The sequence below is a fragment of the Montipora foliosa genome, chromosome 2 (assembly GCF_036669935.1).
Source record: "Montipora foliosa isolate CH-2021 chromosome 2, ASM3666993v2, whole genome shotgun sequence".
Taxonomy (NCBI): domain Eukaryota; kingdom Metazoa; phylum Cnidaria; class Anthozoa; order Scleractinia; family Acroporidae; genus Montipora; species Montipora foliosa.
The window spans coordinates 26,603,973-26,624,327 of NC_090870.1; the positions used below are offsets into that span (position 1 = coordinate 26,603,973).

At 39.1% G+C, this 20,355-nt stretch overlaps 1 protein-coding gene across 2 annotated transcripts; it reads left to right on the plus strand.

Moving 5' to 3' along the window:
* Positions 1-11,611, plus strand: LOC137990629 (neuronal acetylcholine receptor subunit alpha-9-like). Of its 2 annotated transcripts, XM_068835746.1 has the most exons (6): positions 1-181; positions 2,751-2,890; positions 3,728-3,772; positions 5,378-5,487; positions 6,390-6,531; positions 9,299-11,611. In XM_068835746.1, the coding sequence occupies exons 1-6, from the start codon at positions 103-105 to the stop codon at positions 10,196-10,198; spliced, it is 1,416 nt and encodes a 471-aa protein (XP_068691847.1). In that variant the 5' UTR covers positions 1-102; the 3' UTR covers positions 10,199-11,611. The 2 variants fall into 2 exon arrangements, with proteins under 2 accessions (XP_068691847.1, XP_068691848.1); XM_068835747.1 differs by lacking the exon at positions 2,751-2,890.
* The last annotated feature ends 8,744 nt before the right edge of the window (positions 11,612-20,355 follow it).

Here is a 20,355-nt window from a genome sequence, read left to right on the forward strand (position 1 = left end):
AACATCGTTGTTTAGCCTTGCTTCGGAACATGTTTAGATTTCCTTAAAATATCGCTTAAGGTTCACTTTTAAAGGGAGACTGCAATATCAAAGCTACTTCTGATGTTCATTGTGGCTTTCTCGCAAAATATGTTGTTTTTATTTTTTATTTTTCTTATCAGCACTTTGAATTCAAGTGCAGGTAAGTTGAGATTCAGTTACGTGAAAGTACCTTAGAATAATGTTTATTCCTAGGAGTCATCCTTGACACATGAGTCTCAAATGGTTTAGTTTTTTTGATGCGAAGGCTACTCTTCCACAAAACAGCTGTAAGCGGCTCAGGAGCTTTATGCTTGCATATTTTTTAATTATCATGAGAAAAAAAGCTAGTATTCCTGTGTTCTTCATATCTTTTAAAGCTAAATGAGTTTTAAGAGATAAAAATGTCCATCAAAAATTGTATTACTTTTAGCGAAAAACCATGTAATTACTTTATCGTAAATAGAAAAACTAAAATGTCTAAATTGTTGCAATTTTCTAAATCATTGTAACCGACTAAATATTCATCCATGATCCAGCTCAATTTCTGTAAAATGATGAGAACGGGCTATCAGTACTAGTCGTTTATTAACTTTTCTGTTCATTCCCCTTTGTCCTCTCTTTGAACTATTTTAAAACTTAAGTGTGATTTTTGTGATATAGTTTGATTATTTTGTTACTCCTGTTATTCAGTGCGTATCAGAATATTTCCATTTCTGTTGTGTTTTTGAATTTACAACTACCAAAGAATCGCTGCATGTGGAGCAATATAGTTTTGATATTTTTATTAATCCCTACTTTCATCTTAAAATATCAGGCGAATAATTGTTTCAGTTTGTCCGTTTAGTCATCCGATAATCGAATAAATAGTAAGAATTTTCTCAAGACTTTTGAGAACGTGCCAGAGTAAATTTTGACTGTTTAGTCTTTCGAAATCTTTTTTGTCAATAATAATCTCAATGCTGAGTTGAATATCAAAACGGACTAGGACTTTCGTCATTTAACTTGTTACTTGCTTCCAGGCTACAATTTCAACTATTAATAACCTATTGTTCTCACTAGTTTTTATGCCGAACTTTATCGTTTTTTTCTTTTTTCTCTATATTAAGTCTGATAAATTATATATATTAAACATTAAAAACATGAGAACTAGAATTCAACAGATCACCTTTAAGTTGGTACAAATCAAACAATAAGGACAAATCAGGTTACTCGTAAAAAAAGTCAACTCTCGAAAAAAACGAGAGAAACGAAAGGAGTACATACCTTATTACATGAAATTTTCGCGACACTTTAATTTCGCGAATTTCGCGATTTTTCTTTTAACCGCGAAATTAAAGTGACGCGAACAATAAGTGTCGCGAACATAACATGACGCGAAAGTTAAGTGAATAACAATACATCAATAATAGCTAATAATGAAGAAAGGACGAGCTTGTAAGCATTGAAGCGCTGACAAAATCATGTTTTTATCTATTCTGTGGCAATTGCAACGTCTTCATACCAAGACATTTACAATCGAGGATAGAGGCGAAATCATTCGAGTCTTAATGTATTCTTCATTTCTTGGTTTTTAACTGAATGATTCATCATCTTTAAAAACAATTTTGTCTATTCCCTGAATCGGAAGTAATTAATTCATGCGTCTATGTTGTTGAGCTTTCCTCAGGGTCGTTGTCAGTCATAATTCCCGAGTTTTTAAAGCAAAGATTCGTGATTCTTCAAAGATTTAAAACTTTGATTCATGATTCATGATTCCGCGTCCATCCCGAAATTTACACAAATGACTTTGGAGATCATGGTCAATTGACTAAAATTAACGAAAAAGCGTAAAATTCTTGTGGAAATTGTAACAACTTTGTTGTTACTGTTCTCATAAAGACCCGTCGCTGCATCTCTTGTTGTAAACTTTGACGTTATTGCAAATGATGAAGTTGTTCTATTTGCTTCAAGGATAAGTTAAATACCTTTAAATAGCGTCTTACTAAAGATTGCGACATTAAAGTGATTCTTAGTACAAGAATTTCGCAAAAAACGCGAAATTTAGGTGTCGCGAAATACGCGCATCGTAAAATCGCGAAATTAACGTTTCGCGAAACTTTCATGTAATTAGGTATAACACGGACAATGACACATTTATTTTGGTCAGAATGTGAGCGCTTTCATTCCGACGCAGTTCCTTTATCGGCAATTCATTTGTTTGCTGTGCTATTGCCCATTCAGTACAATTCTCGTCACCCCAAAAGCTCCATACAAAACATAGCATTATTTTTTTCAACCCTGGACACAACTGTTGAGACACTGTCTATTTATGCCCCCTTATCTAAACAATTTATTTCAATGAAACAAATCTCAGTTGTAATGGGTTGTTTTCACGTGGCCTAATCGCCGCCATGTTGGTGGACGAAAACAAAAGATCTCTCATCAGCATCTTTGTTCGTCCACTAGAAGTCGTACATTTCGCTATTGTTCTTGTTCGAAAACGTCCTATTACGAACCACCCTTCCCCTCAACTGTGACAATGTTGTGCGATAACCCAGTTATTTGTGTTTCTCCGTAAGAAAAATTGCTATGGGTGGGGAGGAAGGGGGAGTGGTATTTTAGGGCTTTTATTGTAGTTATTGTCTAAAAGGACGAAACTTGAGAAGGGTCTCAACTACTTTTATCCGGGATTGTAGCTTGTTCAATTAAGATTTTCATCACCGATTTGCATTTGTAATCGAATTTTTCAGAAGTTCCTAGCTCTGAGATAATTGAAACACTGGAACTGCATTTGATGAGAAGGTACGACAAAAATATCATCCCCAAACAATCATTAGAGAAGGGAGTCTCTGTTACGCTTGACTTGGCGTTGAATCAGATCATAGATGTGGTGAGCTCTACTCTTTGTCAGGAAATAGAATATTGTACACTTTAAGTACGTCTTAAGGTGATTGCTTTGTTTTGCACCGCGCATCTCATACTGCGCATAACATTGCGACTTCGGAGATGACGGCGTTTCACGCTGGCCATCTAAAGAGAGGCAACAATGGCCGCATTTGCTGTTCAAGAGCTTTGAAGTGCAATCATGATAATTCTTCTCGGTTAAGAAGGTGATGTTTTGGAACTCGCCCCAGTCCTTTCGCGGAAAAAGAAATTGCCCCTTTGCCATCCATTTATCATCATGTTGCGAAGAAACGAGCACGGTGACCCCCCCCCCCCCCCCCCATTGTTAATGGTTTTGCTTACTCGTAATAGGTCACGGAAAACAAATTTTAAGGAGGATTAAGTTGGATAGTAGAAGATGTAGTATTCACTTATAAATGACGTGAAACTGCATTTGGAGCCCGACACTGGGTGCAAGGTGATGACTGTAGCGGTCCAATTTTCTTACATTTCTTTGCAAGTTTGAATAATTTGAAATTCCTTTACTTAAAGATTATAGCCCGGACAAACAGGTAGGTTCAAGTTTTCAGTAGTATTCAGTAGCTTTTGCTACATAACAACAATTATTCCCGTTGATCTAGTTTCGAACGCTTCTCGCGTAATTCGGTAAAAATACATTTAGGATAAAGGGCATACAGCGCGAAAACAAGCACGGTGACCCCATCTTGTTATTGCATATTTTTAATGTCCTGTATATGAATATCAATTGCGCCAAGTTTGAAAAAATTCTGAATCGCACGTCATTTTCAAGGGAATTACCTTAACCTTTGTTGCGTTTCTACAGAACAAGCGTGCTCAAACTATGACTGCAGTTCTTTGGGTACGGCAGGTGGGTTCCTCTGAAATAAGTCATTTCATTTTCTGTGGTTAACATTTACTGCCTCCTCGACTGCAATTGCGACACTGCACTATTTTGAGGATCATTTTAGTCTTAGCAGTATAGCGGTGCAATTGTCATAGGCTTAGCTCTTACAAGTCTCTTATAGCTCAGAGGTACAGCATCGGAACTAACTATAAAATGATAGATCGTGGGCTCGATTTCTGCGAAGAAAAACCAAATATATCTAGAGAAATACAACTATTCAGTCGTTTTTCCAGAATCTTTGTTCTCGGTAAAATCCGTTGTCAGGTTGAATTCGTTTTACCTAGATTACAATGGTGATCCTCATTTACCACGGTTGAATACGCACTCAGATGAATCGATGAAACTTCTTTTGGAGCCCAAATTAAGCCTAGAGAAAAATTAGGGCCACGTTAGGATTAGTTTTGGTTATTATACATGGATATCAATTGACTTGTTATACAAAAGTAAATAATGAAAGAACTGTATTGGGTTGAGCATGGATCTTGAGGGTCCGCGTTCGAGTACCGGTAAGTGTATAGTACAGTTTTGTGTTTCCTTACTGTGTTGTAATGTTGAGAGTGAGGGATGAGTGTATCATGCTGACAGAAACCTACAAGATGATACGAAACATTAAGATGTGAGATGCGTAAGACAGCTTGAGGGACGGTAAATGAGTTTTCAGTCGTTTTTGGGGGTTGACAAGTGCTTTAAACTAGGTAGAGTGTATATTCAACCTAGGTAAAATGACGATCACCTATTTAACCTACCGGTAGGTAAAAACGGATTTAACCTGAGACCGGAGTTGACTGACAACATCTACACTTACCATCTCTTCGCACATCTCTGAACGAGTTCGAGGGCCGAGATGTAAATTCGCGGTCACGGCCGTTTTTCCACCTCAACAGTTCGGCCGAGTGCGAGACACGTGCCTCCAATTTAGACTTTGTAAGAGGCATTTGCTTAAAAGCAGAGTTTGACCAGATTTGACAAATTTGACCAACAATGATAATTTGTCAAATGGCACTTACAAATTTATTTGCTCACGATTGAGTAGATTGAGTAGATTGAGTAGAAGCAAGAGTGAATTAGATAAGAGTGTTAGGTGGGCTCCCCAGCTCAGTCACAAATGAGTCTATTTTTAGAATACCCGTTCCCGCGCAAATCAGGAGCTATGTCCCCGAAAAAAAAACATGAAAACATGACAGAAGCAGTTACGCGTGACATGGCTTCTTCTTATTTGTTACAATTGGCGGCCCTTTGTTTGTTTCGCGATCAAAGAATATCTATAAAAAATAAATCCATTTGTGACTGTACTGGGGCAAAACCGCAAAGTGATAGATCAACACTTTTATTTAATTCACTCTTGGTAGAAGTTTATCCAGCCTTATCAAATGCAGCCTCCAAGTTAACGATGCTATTGCGAGATGTTTTCTCTCCCGAAAGTACTTGCGTGAATATAATATTGTACGACAAATAGCGCATCCAGTTGTTAAATTACTGAGTCTTCGATAGCATCCTTTACAACTCAAATATCTCATCGTTTCCTCCCTCGATTGTAACTTTATCACACATTCTTTTGCTTTCCTTTAGTACTGGAGAGACCACCGCCTTCAATGGAATAGCTCTAATTATGACGACGTTAATTTCATTGTAAGACCAGCTAGCCACTTGTGGCTTCCAGATATAACACTCTATAACAAGTAAGTATCATCGACCTTTTCTGACTTAATCCGTTATCATCGGAACTATTTTTTCCAATATAATTTACGTTTGTCACGCCCTACTTGAACGCATTCAGTCCGGTTTGCTTTCTTGTACGTAAAGGCAAAAACTCCAAAAAGAACCAATCACCAAATTGGTCAATTACCACTTCAAAAACAAAGTATTTGGTTTTGAAAATTTTTTGGGAATAATGGTTAAACCAATTACAAGCATTTTCAATTAAGTTCAAAAATAACACTTCGTGTTTATTCACGAGTACTGCCGCGAATAAAAAAGCAAAATATCTGCAACTTACTGATATCGATCGAACGACTTGCGCTTCCTTTGTCAGCTTTAACTTGATTGAATTTTTACGAGAAATCATCTTTTGTATCTGAAAACTTAAACAGATCCCCCCTGAAGATAGATTCTAACCTATTTTTACACAAATAGCACAAAGTGTTGCAGCTGTGTTTGCACAGGGAACCAGCATTAGTAGAGTAACCTCGGCATGTAATAATTAATATAAGTAATTATATGTACGATAGTCTAGTTTATTGACGGCTCCGGCCCATCATTATTCAGGGATTTTAAGGGGTGAAGAAACAGTCCTGCGCCCTAATCACTTGGCCACGATGCCTCTCAATTGATTTTGATTTCCGGTGCAATATGAATTCAGCAAATTGGTTTGCTTAAACAAAGAAAGGGCGGCCTTGTAGGTGTTTCGGCCCAGTCCTCCGGAAATTGAAGGCTACTGTTATGCATCATGCAAACGTTTTCTTTTGTTTTCAATGAAAAACATGGCTGTTGATCACGTGAGTGAAAACCAGAAATTTTTTGAGTCTCTTAGTATTCAAGCTGGGTGTCTGTACACCATGCTTATGATATACAATTTTTTCAGTGCCAGAGATGACTACAACATCGATAAAGAAGCGTATCACAGTCTTACCATATCTTCCGATGGCAACATATCAAGATTCTTCCCAACCATTTACAAAGCATCTTGCAAGTTAGACGTGACTAATTTCCCCTTTGACGACCAGGTATCACTCTTTGAACGAACATCAGTTATTTATGCTAAGCCATGAAAGTTATTGATTTTTGCAAAAATGAAGACCAAGGAGTTAAAATGAGGCCACCACATCATGTTTTATATAGGTTCGAAACGGTTTTTCTGAGCAATGTTCAAACAGTTCCAGGAAAGTTTGAAGAGAACACTAATACCCCATTCACACCAACAAAACATGTTTAATTAATCTGGGTCATTAACATAGTGAAAATCAGGCACAAAAAAATGTAGGAATGGCTTTTACATGAGATTCAATACAGGCGCGTACAATTGAAGTAGACCCAAAGATAACTCACACCTGTGTCGGATGCGGAAAAGTCTTCCTTTCCCGAATTGGACTGTTTAGTCAAAGCTGACGCTGTGCCAGCCGTGAAAGTGACACGGCATCCAACTGAAGGAGCATCATCTGTGGTCAAGACAGACCGACGGAGGCCATACTAGGCCATACTACTTTGATCTGAGCTAAATGTGTAGTCGACAAAAATCAGTATACATGATTTTTAAGAAAAAGCTTTGAATCCGTGTTGAACTAAACATCTTCAAAACATGATTAAGGTTTGGTGTGAACGGGGCATAAGACAAAAAAAAGTTCACTTACTTACGATGTTGGAACGGTATGTTGGCCGCGCGTCGTTTGTCTGATCAACCTTGCTTTAATGTTCGCTTCAAAAAGTGGCCGTTTCAAAAATGTTACGTATATTATACTGTTAAGTTAAAAGTTGGCAACTTTCTTTTGAGTATTTATCGCTTGAAAGAGTGTTGATTGTCCTATTGTTTCCTTGCATGAAGTGTTGTTGTATGACATGCCATTAAAATTGACATTAGACCACGCCCAGTAATTATTTTTAGTGATCCTGTATTAAGCGGCCAGTTTCTCAAGTCCCGAGGGTAGCCGCTATATACAGGTTCGGCTGCAGAAACATTGGTTTTCCTCGTACAAATGTTCAGTTTCAACTTCAACCCAAGACTGAACGTGACACTCTTCCAAATGATAGACTATCTGCCCGAGTGGGAGGAGAATATGTTGACACTAACTCTAAACGAAATGTATGAGTGACCCTCGTACTTAATTAACCGGACAATTTAAGCAACAATGTCACTTTATAGACACCTGGAACAAATTGTCCTGCTGCCAACTGTGTGGCTTCATAGCTCAGTTGGTAGAGCATTGCACCGGCATCGCAGACGTCATAGGTTTGAATCCCGTTCAAGAAACCTGCGTCGCAGACAGACTATTTAAACCACCGGTACAGACGGACTTTATCTAGGCTTTAGTTACGTTAAACTTTCTGGTTGCTCACAGGCTACGTTCAAGCCGCATCTATAGCTAGAAGAGACAATTACTTAAATTGTCCAGTTAAGTGTGATGATCACTTCTACATTTCGTCTATAACCTGCACTTCGGATATATGCATTTCTTTCATTCACTAACTCTCCGCTCGTTTCTACCCTGTTTCACTCGACTCATTCTTCGGCTTGAAAGAGGCGTTTTTTAGCTTTTTTCTCATTTTCTTTTTGTTTGTTTGTTTACATAAGTTACTCCTACCGACCAACCCAAAATTAGGAAAGGCATTCGACGGTAAACAAAGAGAAAAAGGGGACGGCCTAATAGGAATTCAGGGCGAAGTTGATAATAAAAAATGTTGTCTCACTTTACCTCAAGTGAATGTCTTCGAAGATGAACGAGAAATGCCACCCTACAATTTCCATCTCATTGGCCACTGCCTTTTCTTTTGGCTTGATGAAACGGTACGGAAATTATTCTACTGAATCGAGCTAGAAAATGTAAACTTAAGCGGCGGCAAAATGACAAGAAAACGTGGCAAAGTTTGTTTATCATTTACATGGAAAAAATTTCTCGAAATTCCGTTGGAATTTCCATCGGGTGAAACGTGTTCTATTTTTAAACTCAAGTCCGTTCCCCGCCAGGCGATTGCAATTTTACACGTCAAAATTAAAGAATATGGTCGTGAATAGTCAGGAAAGTTTCCTACGGAAAAATAGGACTACATTTTAAGACGTCTCGCTGCTCCCGGAAATTTTCAAGTGGAACGAATAAAAAAGTCGAGTTCCATTTACAAACGAACCGGAATTTTTTTTGTAATTGATAAACAACCAAAATTAGAGCGGTTTCAATTGAGCGTTGAAAGTAATTAGCGAATTGCTTTGGTTTTGCATTACTTCACTGAGTCATTGGTTCAAAGTTTTCGCGCCACTTTCGCAACCAATCAGAAGTGAAACCCAAACCAATCGTGGCTCGCAAGTGCACATTTTCCCGCGCTTTGTGTCGGCTACGTGTAATTACTTCAGGTTTTGACTGGTTTACTGTTTTGTCTCCGTCCTTTTTGATTGGCCAAAGTAATTACTTTGGTTTTGGTTTCACGACATTCGATTAAAACTCGCTCTAAACAAAAAAAGAAAAACAGACCCCGGCAGTACCATCCACAAGTCACTGAAATTGGCAGGAAAATTACCGCCATTTCTTGCTGGCGTGCAAGCATCGCGATCCTTCGGGAAAATTTCCCTTGCATCGTGCTTGTCATGATTAAAAATTCCGACCAGTTGATCCGAACTCAAATGAAAAGTGCCGCTGACATTGAGGATTGAAAGTGCTGCCAGCAGAGCTTCCATACTTTGTTTTAAAAAAAAATCCATCGCGCCAAGGTTATTGTCTACAAAAAATATTTCTTACAAATTTCTAACGATTTGTTTACTAAATTAGTAATAACGATTTCCTTTAGATCTGCACACTCAAGTTAGGATCCTGGGCGTATAACATCTTTGAAATGGATCTCTTTAGTGCCGGAGATGGTGATATCAGCTCCTTCATAGCGAATGGTGAATGGCTTCTCCAGAGCATGCCTTCTACACGACACGTAACTAAGTTTCGATGTTGTCCTCATCCCTATGTGTACCTGACATACAACATTCATATCAAGAGAAGAGCACTATATTACGTGTTGAACTGCTTCATGCCCTGTCTAATCATGATGGCTTTAACAATCCTTTCCTTTTACTTACCATCGGAGACAGGCGAGCGAATGGGAGTTGGGATAACAGTGTTGTTATCTCTCAGCATTATTCAACTAATTCTGTCGGACTCTCTTCCGCCAACTTCCGAAGTACCGTTGATAGTGGTGTATTACGGGCTGACGATGTTAAACATTTTTATGTCGCTAGTTTTTTCTTGCATTGTATTAACACTATTCCACCACTCGGCAGATCCTTTGCCACACTGGATGAGGCTACAAGTGTGCGAATGGGGAGCAAAAGTATTACGATGGCAAGAGGAGTGGAATAAAATCAAGGAAAAAAGAAAACGGATCGAGAGAAAAGAAAACCCTGAATCGAGTGACATGGTAACTCGTTGCACGGTGGTAAATTGGATACCAGAAATGTCTCTCCCTTCAGCTCAATCGGCGCTTCTAGACTGCGATTCTGATGACAAACCCGTTGAAAACGAAAATGACTGTAACTTAGCGAAAAAACTAATCGAGGAAGACAAAGATGACATACTTCGCGAGGAATGGAAATTTGCTTCGCGCGTGCTCAATAAGTTCTTTATGTGGATTGTTATAATTGCCATCTTGAGCAATGCAGTATATGTTATCCTCAGGGCTCCAAGTGCCAATTTCATGTAAATGTACGTGGTCAATCATCTAATTCTAATCTGGTTAAGTTAAGCAGATGGTTATACTGTGTCTGAACTGGAAACTCTCTCTATTCTTTATTCATGGCATGGACAGCTAAAATTGACTTTAATGGTTTTATTCCATTCATGACTGATCATACGATGTTCTCAGAGTGACCCAGAACCAGCTGCATTACACAAGTCAAAGGAGAAATAGACTAGGATTGAGCGCCTCTAGAGCGACCGCAATAACTTAAGCCGTCATACTAGTAAGGCTCGAGTCTATAACACTCATTAGTATCACCCAACTAGTGGACTAATGCAAATCCTGCATTTTGATTGGCTACGCTACTAGAGGACTATTAGTAATAGTTCTCGAGTAGCGAAAAGCGTGACGCTTTTTTCGTCTTAGTCTCAAATAAATATTTCTTTAACTTGCATTTGCTAACTTTATTATTGCCTTTTCTGTCCGACTAGTTGGGTGATACTAAAACAATTAGACCCTTCGCCCTCAAGGGCCACCGGTCAATAGCCCATTCGGCTTCCCCTTATGGGCTATCAATTAGACCCGTAGCCCTTGCGGGCTACGGGTCTAATTGTTAATTAGGGAGGGATCACGCCAACGAGAAAGCCACTAGCTAAAACAATGGCTCATCTCGTGCGATTGGAACTTTTGCACATTTTTCTTTCGTTCTTAGCAAACCTGTGACTTAAAAAAACCCCAAGGTCTATGGAAACCGTGAGAAGACAGCGACAAATTTTGACCTTCTACTTTCATGTGAACAGTCTTGCTACCAATTCAATAAGTGGGCGGTTCGGCCAGTTTGTACAACAATCAACAATGAAGTCTTCTAAATAAAAGCTTATAGCCCATACATGAAGGAGGCGAGACACCGATCGATCTATTTACAGGATTTCCTCCAGACATATAATCATGTCAATCATTATCAAATCAAACGATACTCAGAGATCGCATTTCTCTTTTGTCAACAAGATTTCTCTATAGTTCAGAAAACAGAAATCCATTAGCTAAATGACATTAAAGTGATGACCCGCCAGGCCTAATTGATGGTAACAGAACTGCACAACATCAAGAAAATGTTTTAAAAGAAAACATTTTGTACGCACACACTCTACCAGCAATCCTTGAGATTTAATTATATTGAGATGTAGAATCAATAGTTGTACAAACGTTTGATGATTGATCGTCGGGTGGCGACTAAAGAAATTTAAAGTTCAACAAACTGAATATGGGAGCGGAGCGGACGTTCTGAGTAAAAAAACCACCGGATTCCCTTTGGAACTTTTGATCTTCCGATACCTGTAGCTAAGAATCTCTTACATTGGCTTAAACGCTAGCTGTTAATGAACATTTTTCTTTCGTTCTTTGTAAATCTGTTACTTAAAGAAATTCCAAGGTCTATAGAAAACGTGAGAAGACAGCGGCAAGTTTTGACTTTCTATTTCAGTTAATGTGAACACTCTTCCTACCAATTCAATTAGTGGGCGGTTCGGCCAGTTTGTACAACAATCATCAATGAAGTCTTCTAACTTCAAATCAGGCTCCGTCTCCACACGTATCCGGACTTTTAATACGCAACTATTCTTGTGGGATACGCCTTTCGTCGAATTCGCTGGCGAATGCGGAACTTTTTAAATACGCTCTTCAGAGTGGATGTTTTTAAATCCGCTATGAATCCAGGGGCACCCAACGAATCTGTTCCTCACATGATCTGTTCCCCAGAGGAATCTTGCTGGCTGGCAAAAATACAGGTGCTTTGATGAGCTGGCTGGGAAATTTTGTTATTGATAGAGGTTTTGCCTGGGAATTACTGACTTTTTCTAGCATTTCAATCCGAGCTGGCCGTAGTAACTCTGAAGACTGAGGACGACTAAGCCCTCTCCCAGAGAGTAGTCACAAACATACGACGGCCGGTCAGAGTGATTGCGCTTGCGGAACAAACCTGTTTTGTCCCGGTTTTGTCGCTTTTGTTCGGTCGCTTTGGATCGAGGGATTTGAAAGCGCGGAATTCCTGGCTGGGAAATAAATTTGATCAGCTGGCTGGGAAACCAACCAATTTTATCTAGCTGGCTGGGAAATTTCTTGTGTGTATTGCTGGGAAAAAAGGAACAGATGATGTTTTCCCAGCAACACTGAAAAACACCTGAAAATGCCTTAATAACATTTATTTTCATTAACTGGGGTATAATACTACATTTTACAACAAATTGGTCGTTGGGTGCCCCAGTGAATCCGGGCGTGAGCTACGTGAGGACGCTAAATCCGGATTTTTTTTATCCGGATGATGTAACAAGATCGAGCCTAGTTTCTTACCGTGAAATCAATTCTCAAAATCGTTTCCGAGAGCAATATTATTTCTTTACTTCTTGGACTTATTTCAACGGTATTCTACCTCCACGACTAAGGGAAACTACATGCGTTTTATGTAGCAAAGTTTGCAAGGTAGTTGCTGGCCTAAAGCGACACATGCTGGTACATAAGGCGGTCATTCCTCAGAAGGACATCATGAACCCTGTGAACACCCTAACATTAGCCTGCTATATTTGTCATCGACCCTGTAAATCAGCTGCTGGTGGGGTGGATTCAAACACTGGTGCTGAATGAGACGGCAATCATCTGCGAAGATGGAGCAATCATCAACACTGTACACTGCAATTATCCTTCATGACGCATGCTCTGTTAGCTATGTTTCCTTCAGGAGTCCTGAGTACTAGAGTGAATCCGGATACGTTTCGGATACGTGTAGACGGGCGAATTCGATTTGAATACGCTTCGTGTGGATGGGAGTATTTTTGAATCCGGAAAGAAAAAGTGGCGGATTCAAAAGATACGTGTGGACGGGCCCTCAGTTTAACTCAAATCAGATCAAACATTGGTTTTTGATGAGAGCTGACATCCGGAGTACTCGGAGGAAAACCTCTCGGTGCAGAGTAGAAAACCAACAAACTCAACCCACATATGACGCCGAGACTGGGGATCAAACCCGGGCAACATTGGTGAGAGGCGAGTACTCTCTCAACTGCGCCAGCTCTGCTCCTCAAATACATCGGACTCAAAACGAAACTTTCGGTTTTTTTGATATGTCGCCGTCGTAGATCTAAACACATGACGCCGAGACTGGGAATCGAACCCGGGCCACATCGGTGAGAGGCGAGTACTCTCTCACCTCACGCCGTCGTAGATCTGAAGGTCCCCTCTGTCATCCATGATAAAATTACTCTACCAAGGAGTCAAGGCATCTCTTTAATTTGGGTGGAGAAGCAAAATGTTCTTTATCCTTAGGCGGGGCTCAACAACAAAACACATTTGTGATCGGGTTGATTCCCTGGGATACTTTTCGCTTTACTTAATTTTCGCTGGGTATGTGCCGCTAGCCTCTCAGAACCCCTACCCCTTTATAGTCTATTTTATGGCCAATTATAGACCCCATCTTAGTCACTTTTGGGTGAATGTAATTTTAGCGACTCCAACTTAGTCTCTTTCTAGTTCTATAACAGGTCCAAACCTTTTATAAAGCTTTGTAACTAGATCATCCTGAAATGAAATGGCACATTTGATGTACTAAATGAAGAATTTTAAAATCCCATTAGCTAGAATGTTCTTACCCCCAAAATCCCGACAATTTGCTGCCCAGTTCTAGTAACTGTCGGGACTCTGTTGAAAATGCAACCCCATTAGCATTGCATATTAATAGGAGGTACTTCCCCCCTCCCCCGGGGTTGATTCACAAACACTTTCTTGGAAGAACATTGGAATCCTTGTGAATCCCAATACAAACCTCGACAGATTCGTCTTTTTTCTTACGAGATCCTCCTCCCTTTGGTTGTTTTCCAGCAATTAAAAATTAAAATACGCGGAAATCTTAATAATAATCACTGAGTGCAACTCAGACTGTAGAAATATAGTCGAACGAGACTGTATATAACAGCCCTTCTTTTAAGTGGCCAGTTTTCCAAGTCCCGATTTTTCGCCCATACAAAGGTGGATACTACGTTACGAAGTAGCCAATTGCGCCTCGAATTAGACAACGAAATTACAAACTTTGAAATAAACTTCCCAACTTCTACCAGATCTAACTTCGACTTCACGGAATAAGCCCTTTCTCGTCAGAGGTTCGTGACATTGTAAACAAGTGGTTTGAAGATTCAACACCATTCAAAATAGCGCCGTAGTTAAAATTTCCATGTGTACGTACAGGGAGTTGGAAAGAACTGACTACAGCATTGAAGAACCTTAACGACGGATGACTTTTTTTCACACGGAGTTTTGTAAACCATAGAAGCCAAGTATGAAGTGGCTATAACTTTTAAATGACGAAATGAGATTCATATTTTGTTGTAAATTGTAAGTCGTAGAAAAAGAATGCTGTATACCGTAGAAGAGTAGAGGACAATTTATTGCACATTACTTTTACACAATGTTACGTATACTATAAGTTAGCAACTTTGTTTAAAGTATTGATCTCTTGAAAAAATGTTGATTGACCTGTTGTTCAACTTGCCTTGCATTAAAATCGACATTAGACCACGCCCAGGGAGTATTTTTAGTAGTATTAAGCAGCCTACGTGCAAACGTCTCCTATTTCCTTTGTTGCACGCAGAAAACAAAGGAAATAGGAGACGTCTGCACACAGGCTAGAGCAGTAAGCGGCCAGTTCCTCAAGTCCCGAGGGTGGCCGTTATATATAAGTTTAACTGAATACTTAAATAGAAACTTGCAAAGGAAAACGAAAGGTGCAAGATATTGAACCAAAACTCTAACAAAAACAAAAACAGATCAATCGAAGCAAGTCGCAACAAAGAATAATAAACAAAAGCCAGAGTCCGACTTGTAATATAAACGGAAACAAACTTTTTTCCTGCCATTAGGGCAAGTACTTGACCTGGGCAACTGTTTATCTTCACAAAGAGACGTTTGTACAAACTTGCAACGAATAAACACTCGTAAATGGTGAATTGTGTGTAAATTATGTCGATCGAATACAATTGGAAAAAAGGGTTAAAAGGGCTCAATGAGAGCTCTCCGTTAAACATTGTTCCAACTAAAAACTTATAGTCCATACATGAAGGAGGCGAGACACCGATCGATCTATTTACAGGATTTCCTCCAGACATATAATCATGTCAATCATTATCAAATCAAACGATACTCAGAGATCGCATTTCTCTTTTGTCAACAAGATTTCTCTATAGTTCAATGGGTTAACTTCAGAAAACAGAAATCCATTAGCTAAATGACATTAAAGTGATGACCCGCCAGGCCTAATTGATGGCAACAGAACTGCAAAACATCAAGAAAATGTTTTAAAAGAAAACATTTTGTACGCGCACACCTACCAGCAATCCTTGAGATTTAATTATATTGAGATGTAGAATCAATATTTGTACAAAAGTTTGATGATTGAGCCTTCAACTCTCCTTTGGTAAAATGGCCATCGTCGGGTGGCGACTAAAGAAATTTAAAGTTCAACAAACTGAATATGGGAGCAAAGCGGACGTTCTGAGTAAAAAAACCACCGGCTCCCCTTTCGAACCTTTGATCTTCCGATACCTAGCCAAGAATCTTTTAAAATTTCTCAAACGCTAGCTGCAAGACTCACTGTCAAATTCTTTAGTTATCGAGTGTAAAAATGAAAACTCCAATGATTTCTAATCGTTAGTCGTTGAATAGGGGTGTAAAAACATGATGTACAAAATGTTAACTAAAAAATGCCAAGACTCTTGTATAACTAAGACTTGTTACGTCTTACGACACATACCTGGTACGGTCAATAACATTTTCTCTAATCACCCGATGAGACCTTGTTAAACTAGGATCAAGTGATAACAATTGTCCTGATATGCTTTTAAGACCATGTAAATCGGACATAGTAAATTTTAAGCTCGGTTAGTGAATGAAAAGGCATTGACTTAGTAATGCTACTTTGCGATCTATTTTTTCAAGGCAACTGTGCGGATCTGTAGTTCTTTTATCCCGTGCATTTGGTCGTGACCTGGGTTCGGCTTAAACACGTCATGGACTAGTTTGTTGGTGGAAAACTGCTTCCAAGAGCATGAACTCAAAGCAGTAAACTCGTTCTAAAACTCCCATTTACTGCAGTTAGACCGGTTTAGTGCTTCATTTATTGCTGCGATTAATTAAAACTCGTTCTCTGAGAATATTACTTTAAGAAGAAACGACTTTGTAGAAGAAATATATTACTTTGGTTTCCTTGACCCTTGTAAAATGTGAGATTCTCTGATTTCCCACAATAACAACAACAACAAAAACCAATTTTATTCCATCACGTTTGTTCCAGTGTGTATCCAAGACCATCCATCTAAGCTCAAATTGTTTTTTGCGTCTCGAGTATTCGATTCTGATAATAATCTCTATAAAAATTACACCGATCAAATTACCAGTTGGATTCAACCCACACCAATAGGTCTCTTTCCAAGAACTTTATCAGAGGAAGAATTGGATAGTTTAAAATTAGGGGCAAGAGATATACTGATCAACTGATTGGCAGACATGATTCGTCTGAAGGTTGGATGAAGGAATGGCTCAGACAAAGTCTCGTGCACGGGATAGCAAAGGATGCACCAGGCCAGGAAAAAAGGAGGAGAGAAAAATGAAAAAACTACATTAAGGGACTCAGTACTCAAGGAAACAAATTATCATGAATTTTAAGTTAAGTATTATTGATGCGGCGAAAACATGGTTAGAGAAATTATATCTTGAGTATTGTAGATATCGTGGAAAGATATCAATATAAACAGGAGTCCCATGTTTATTGAATTCTCCCGGTGACTTCCTCAACGAAATGATATTCAAAACATCTGAGGATAGCTGTGTGTAGTATATATATGACTTGTTATTTCAGCACAAGCTTAGTTATATCTTTTTGATAGCCTTTTAAAGACTGTCAAGATTATTTACCTCAAAATAGATGACTGATTCGATATTAATTGATGGCGAAACATGTACAGAACTAACTCTTTTCACACGAAAACATGTAGCTTTAGCGAAGTAACCAGAACCACAGATCACAGTATTCGCTTTGATGACCCCTGCCATTCCTTTTTTTTTTTTTTTTTTTTCCTTTTTTTTTTTGATCTCTGCGCGCGAGATCACATCTCTCACTGCTCTTTATCTGGCAATCGTTTCATCGCCACTAAGAAAAGAAAACAACACTTCAAGACTTCTTCGAATACCATGCACTACCAAACCAAATATTTCATATATGTTCAGGCGAGTATATATGTTTTCTAAATAAGCATCATAAACTCTAATTATAAAGGCTGAATTCCAGTAACGACGTTGTCATCCTCTTTTCATCGTTGTGGTATCTTCGGGCTGGACCTGCGACTCGATCTAAAACCTTCGAAAAAGCTGTTAATTGGAGACGCCAATAAGCTTGCAGTTCAAGTAGAGATTAGCCAAGAGATCGATGAAGCAAAATGGAAACATTTTACAAGTAGGAAGTACTAGTCGCTCAAAACCTCGCTATAATGAGCAGTTCCTTGAAACGCTCACTCTAGAAATCTCAAAGTAAGTTTGCGAGCAGACTTGTATACAGTCACCCTTTCCACATTCTTTTATAATGTACATGGGCAGTACCTAATGGCTGTGTATGCTTACTTGGTTATGCAACCAAGTTCACAAGCTTCTTTCCAACACAGTTAAATAGACTTTAAATGCGATGATAGTTTCAGCATTAAAAAAACATATTCACTTTGACGTTCTAAAACTCCAAATATTGCTCTTGAGGGCGGGATGCAAGATGACGCGTAGCTCCGTAAAGGCGGCTAAATACGAGATGCAAACACCCTCAACTTGGCGCGTCAACATTGTTTGGTTGCAAGTTTGGGTCGATGTTTCCCGTTTTTCACCTGGCATGATCATCTGGTCGCGCAACAAAAACATCTGTTGCGGGATGAAGAAAGCTGCTGCGAAAAGTAGAGCGCCTTTCTACTCTGAGCAACAAATTTTGGCTTTGTTGCTCGTTTTTCATCAAGCTCACAACTTGTCGCGCAACAAAATGTGCTCGTGTACTAGCAAATCAACCAATCAGCGAGCTGCATTTCTTCAACCAACAACAAATGTTTTTGTTACGGGTCAAGTTGATCATGTAAGGTAAAAAACGCGAAACATCGACCAAAAGTTGCAACGAAACAATGTTGACGCGACAAGTTGAGGGTTTTCGTATCTCGTATTTCGCCGCCTTAAGGTAAATACTTTGGATGTAAAGAACAGTACCATTGGTAGCCTTATGCCTTCACTGGCATGACTCAATCAAGTACCTGCACTTCTATGACAAAAAGTGTTCTTTCGAAGAATTTTCATACTTTCTACCGTCGAACAATTAAGAAACGCGAGAACTAGTAACTTCCTTACGTTTCGTATCTCTGAATAGCAATTTAAGAACAGCCTGAAAAGCTAAAGAAAGAATTGACATGCAAGTCAAAATATTACCCTCCCTACAATTCAACTGCAATTAAATCGGTAAACATGACTGACAATTGCTTCGTTTAGGCTCAAACATGGATAACTACGGAAAAACCCGATTTAATGTCAATAAACATTTGGTGGTCGTGAAAAAGCAAGAACAACCTTAAATGGCATAAAAATACTTGAATTCAAGTAGTACAGTCAAGTACCCGAGCGGCGCTGATTGAGAGAGATATATTCTTGACGTCGGCTCGCAAAAGAAGCCTATACTTGGAATGGGTCGTTTGGTTTTATGTTGCTTGCCTAGACAATACAGTTTTGAAAAACGTTGAGGCATCATAAATTTTAGATATCGCCCATTTGTTGATTCCTGAGGATGACATCATTATAACACTGATATTGAAAAATACAATATTCAATCTCCCTTGGTATTCATTAGGTTTTGTTCCCCCTAAAAGCACAAAAATGAATTATTAGGTATTTTCTTTCTAAAATTGTCGTTTTATCTTTCCGTATCATTAACAGAATGCATCCAAACTCACTGGAAGCCAGCGGGAATGTTTCTTTTGTATCCCCTGAACAACTATAACGGGGTCATTGGGTTAAATTGTAGCCGTTCATTATCAAATAATAAAAGTAAATGAAAGACTAACAAAAAAAAAAACGAGAACTTGGAGTACTTAATTCTGAATAAATGCAAATGTTCTCACGACAAGCTCTCCAGGTGTTTGCTCAAAAAAATGTAACGTGCAACTCTCAAGTCAGCACTTTTTGGTGAAGATATAGACGTCCGAAACTCTCTTGTGAAGTCAGCATCTTTTTTTTTTCTTGATGAAACAATTAATGATCCAAAACTGATGGGAATGACAATTCAGAGACATTTGATGAAGTAAGGAAAAAAACGAACTTAAACAAATGCCGTCCTGCAAAGCGTTTCACTGAAACTAAACTGATTGTACGTATGATCCTGCAAACTGAAGAGAGCAGCACCACAACGAGTTCAGTTTGTTGCCCAAACTCAAATGCGAGGGCGCGAATGTCATTGTTTGAAAGGATAGCCGAATAATTAAATCGATGCTACTGTTATGGCCCTCTTTGACAACGTGGGCAAATTTTTCAAAACAACATCCTCCAGACTTTCGTGCCGACCAATTCCTGGAGTTACACAGTTTCCCACCAAGGTAAACTTTCTGCCATGTCGCGGAAGTTTAACACCAGCCCGTTTACGCTCTTTCGCTCGTCTGTTCTGGAACCAGGTAACAACTTGTTGTTTAGATAAACCCAAAAGATTTGCGAGCCATTTTCTGGACGAAGGCGACAAATACTTTTTGAATTTGAAATTCTCCTCCAAGGCCTCGTTTTGAAAATCTGTGAAGATAATCTTCTTGCTTCTTCTCGATGTCGTAGATGGCGGAGTTGCTTGTCTCGCTCGAGGATTAAATGAAGAGAGCCAAGATAATCCCTCGAGATGAAGCTCTTGAGTGAAGAAGTTTTGTACGAACCCTTCCAGTTTTGCAATGTTAGACTCATCGGATGGAGAGTAGCAACCACTATGTGCTAACTGAACATAGTTACGCAGCCACAACCTGGTTCCGTGATTGGAAGACGATGAAACGGGTCTAAAAGCTGATTCGATGCAAAGTAAATTCGGTTCGACAACTCGGCCAAGTCGGCCCTCCTCATTCCATGCCATGATCAGTCTGATCTGAGCCTTG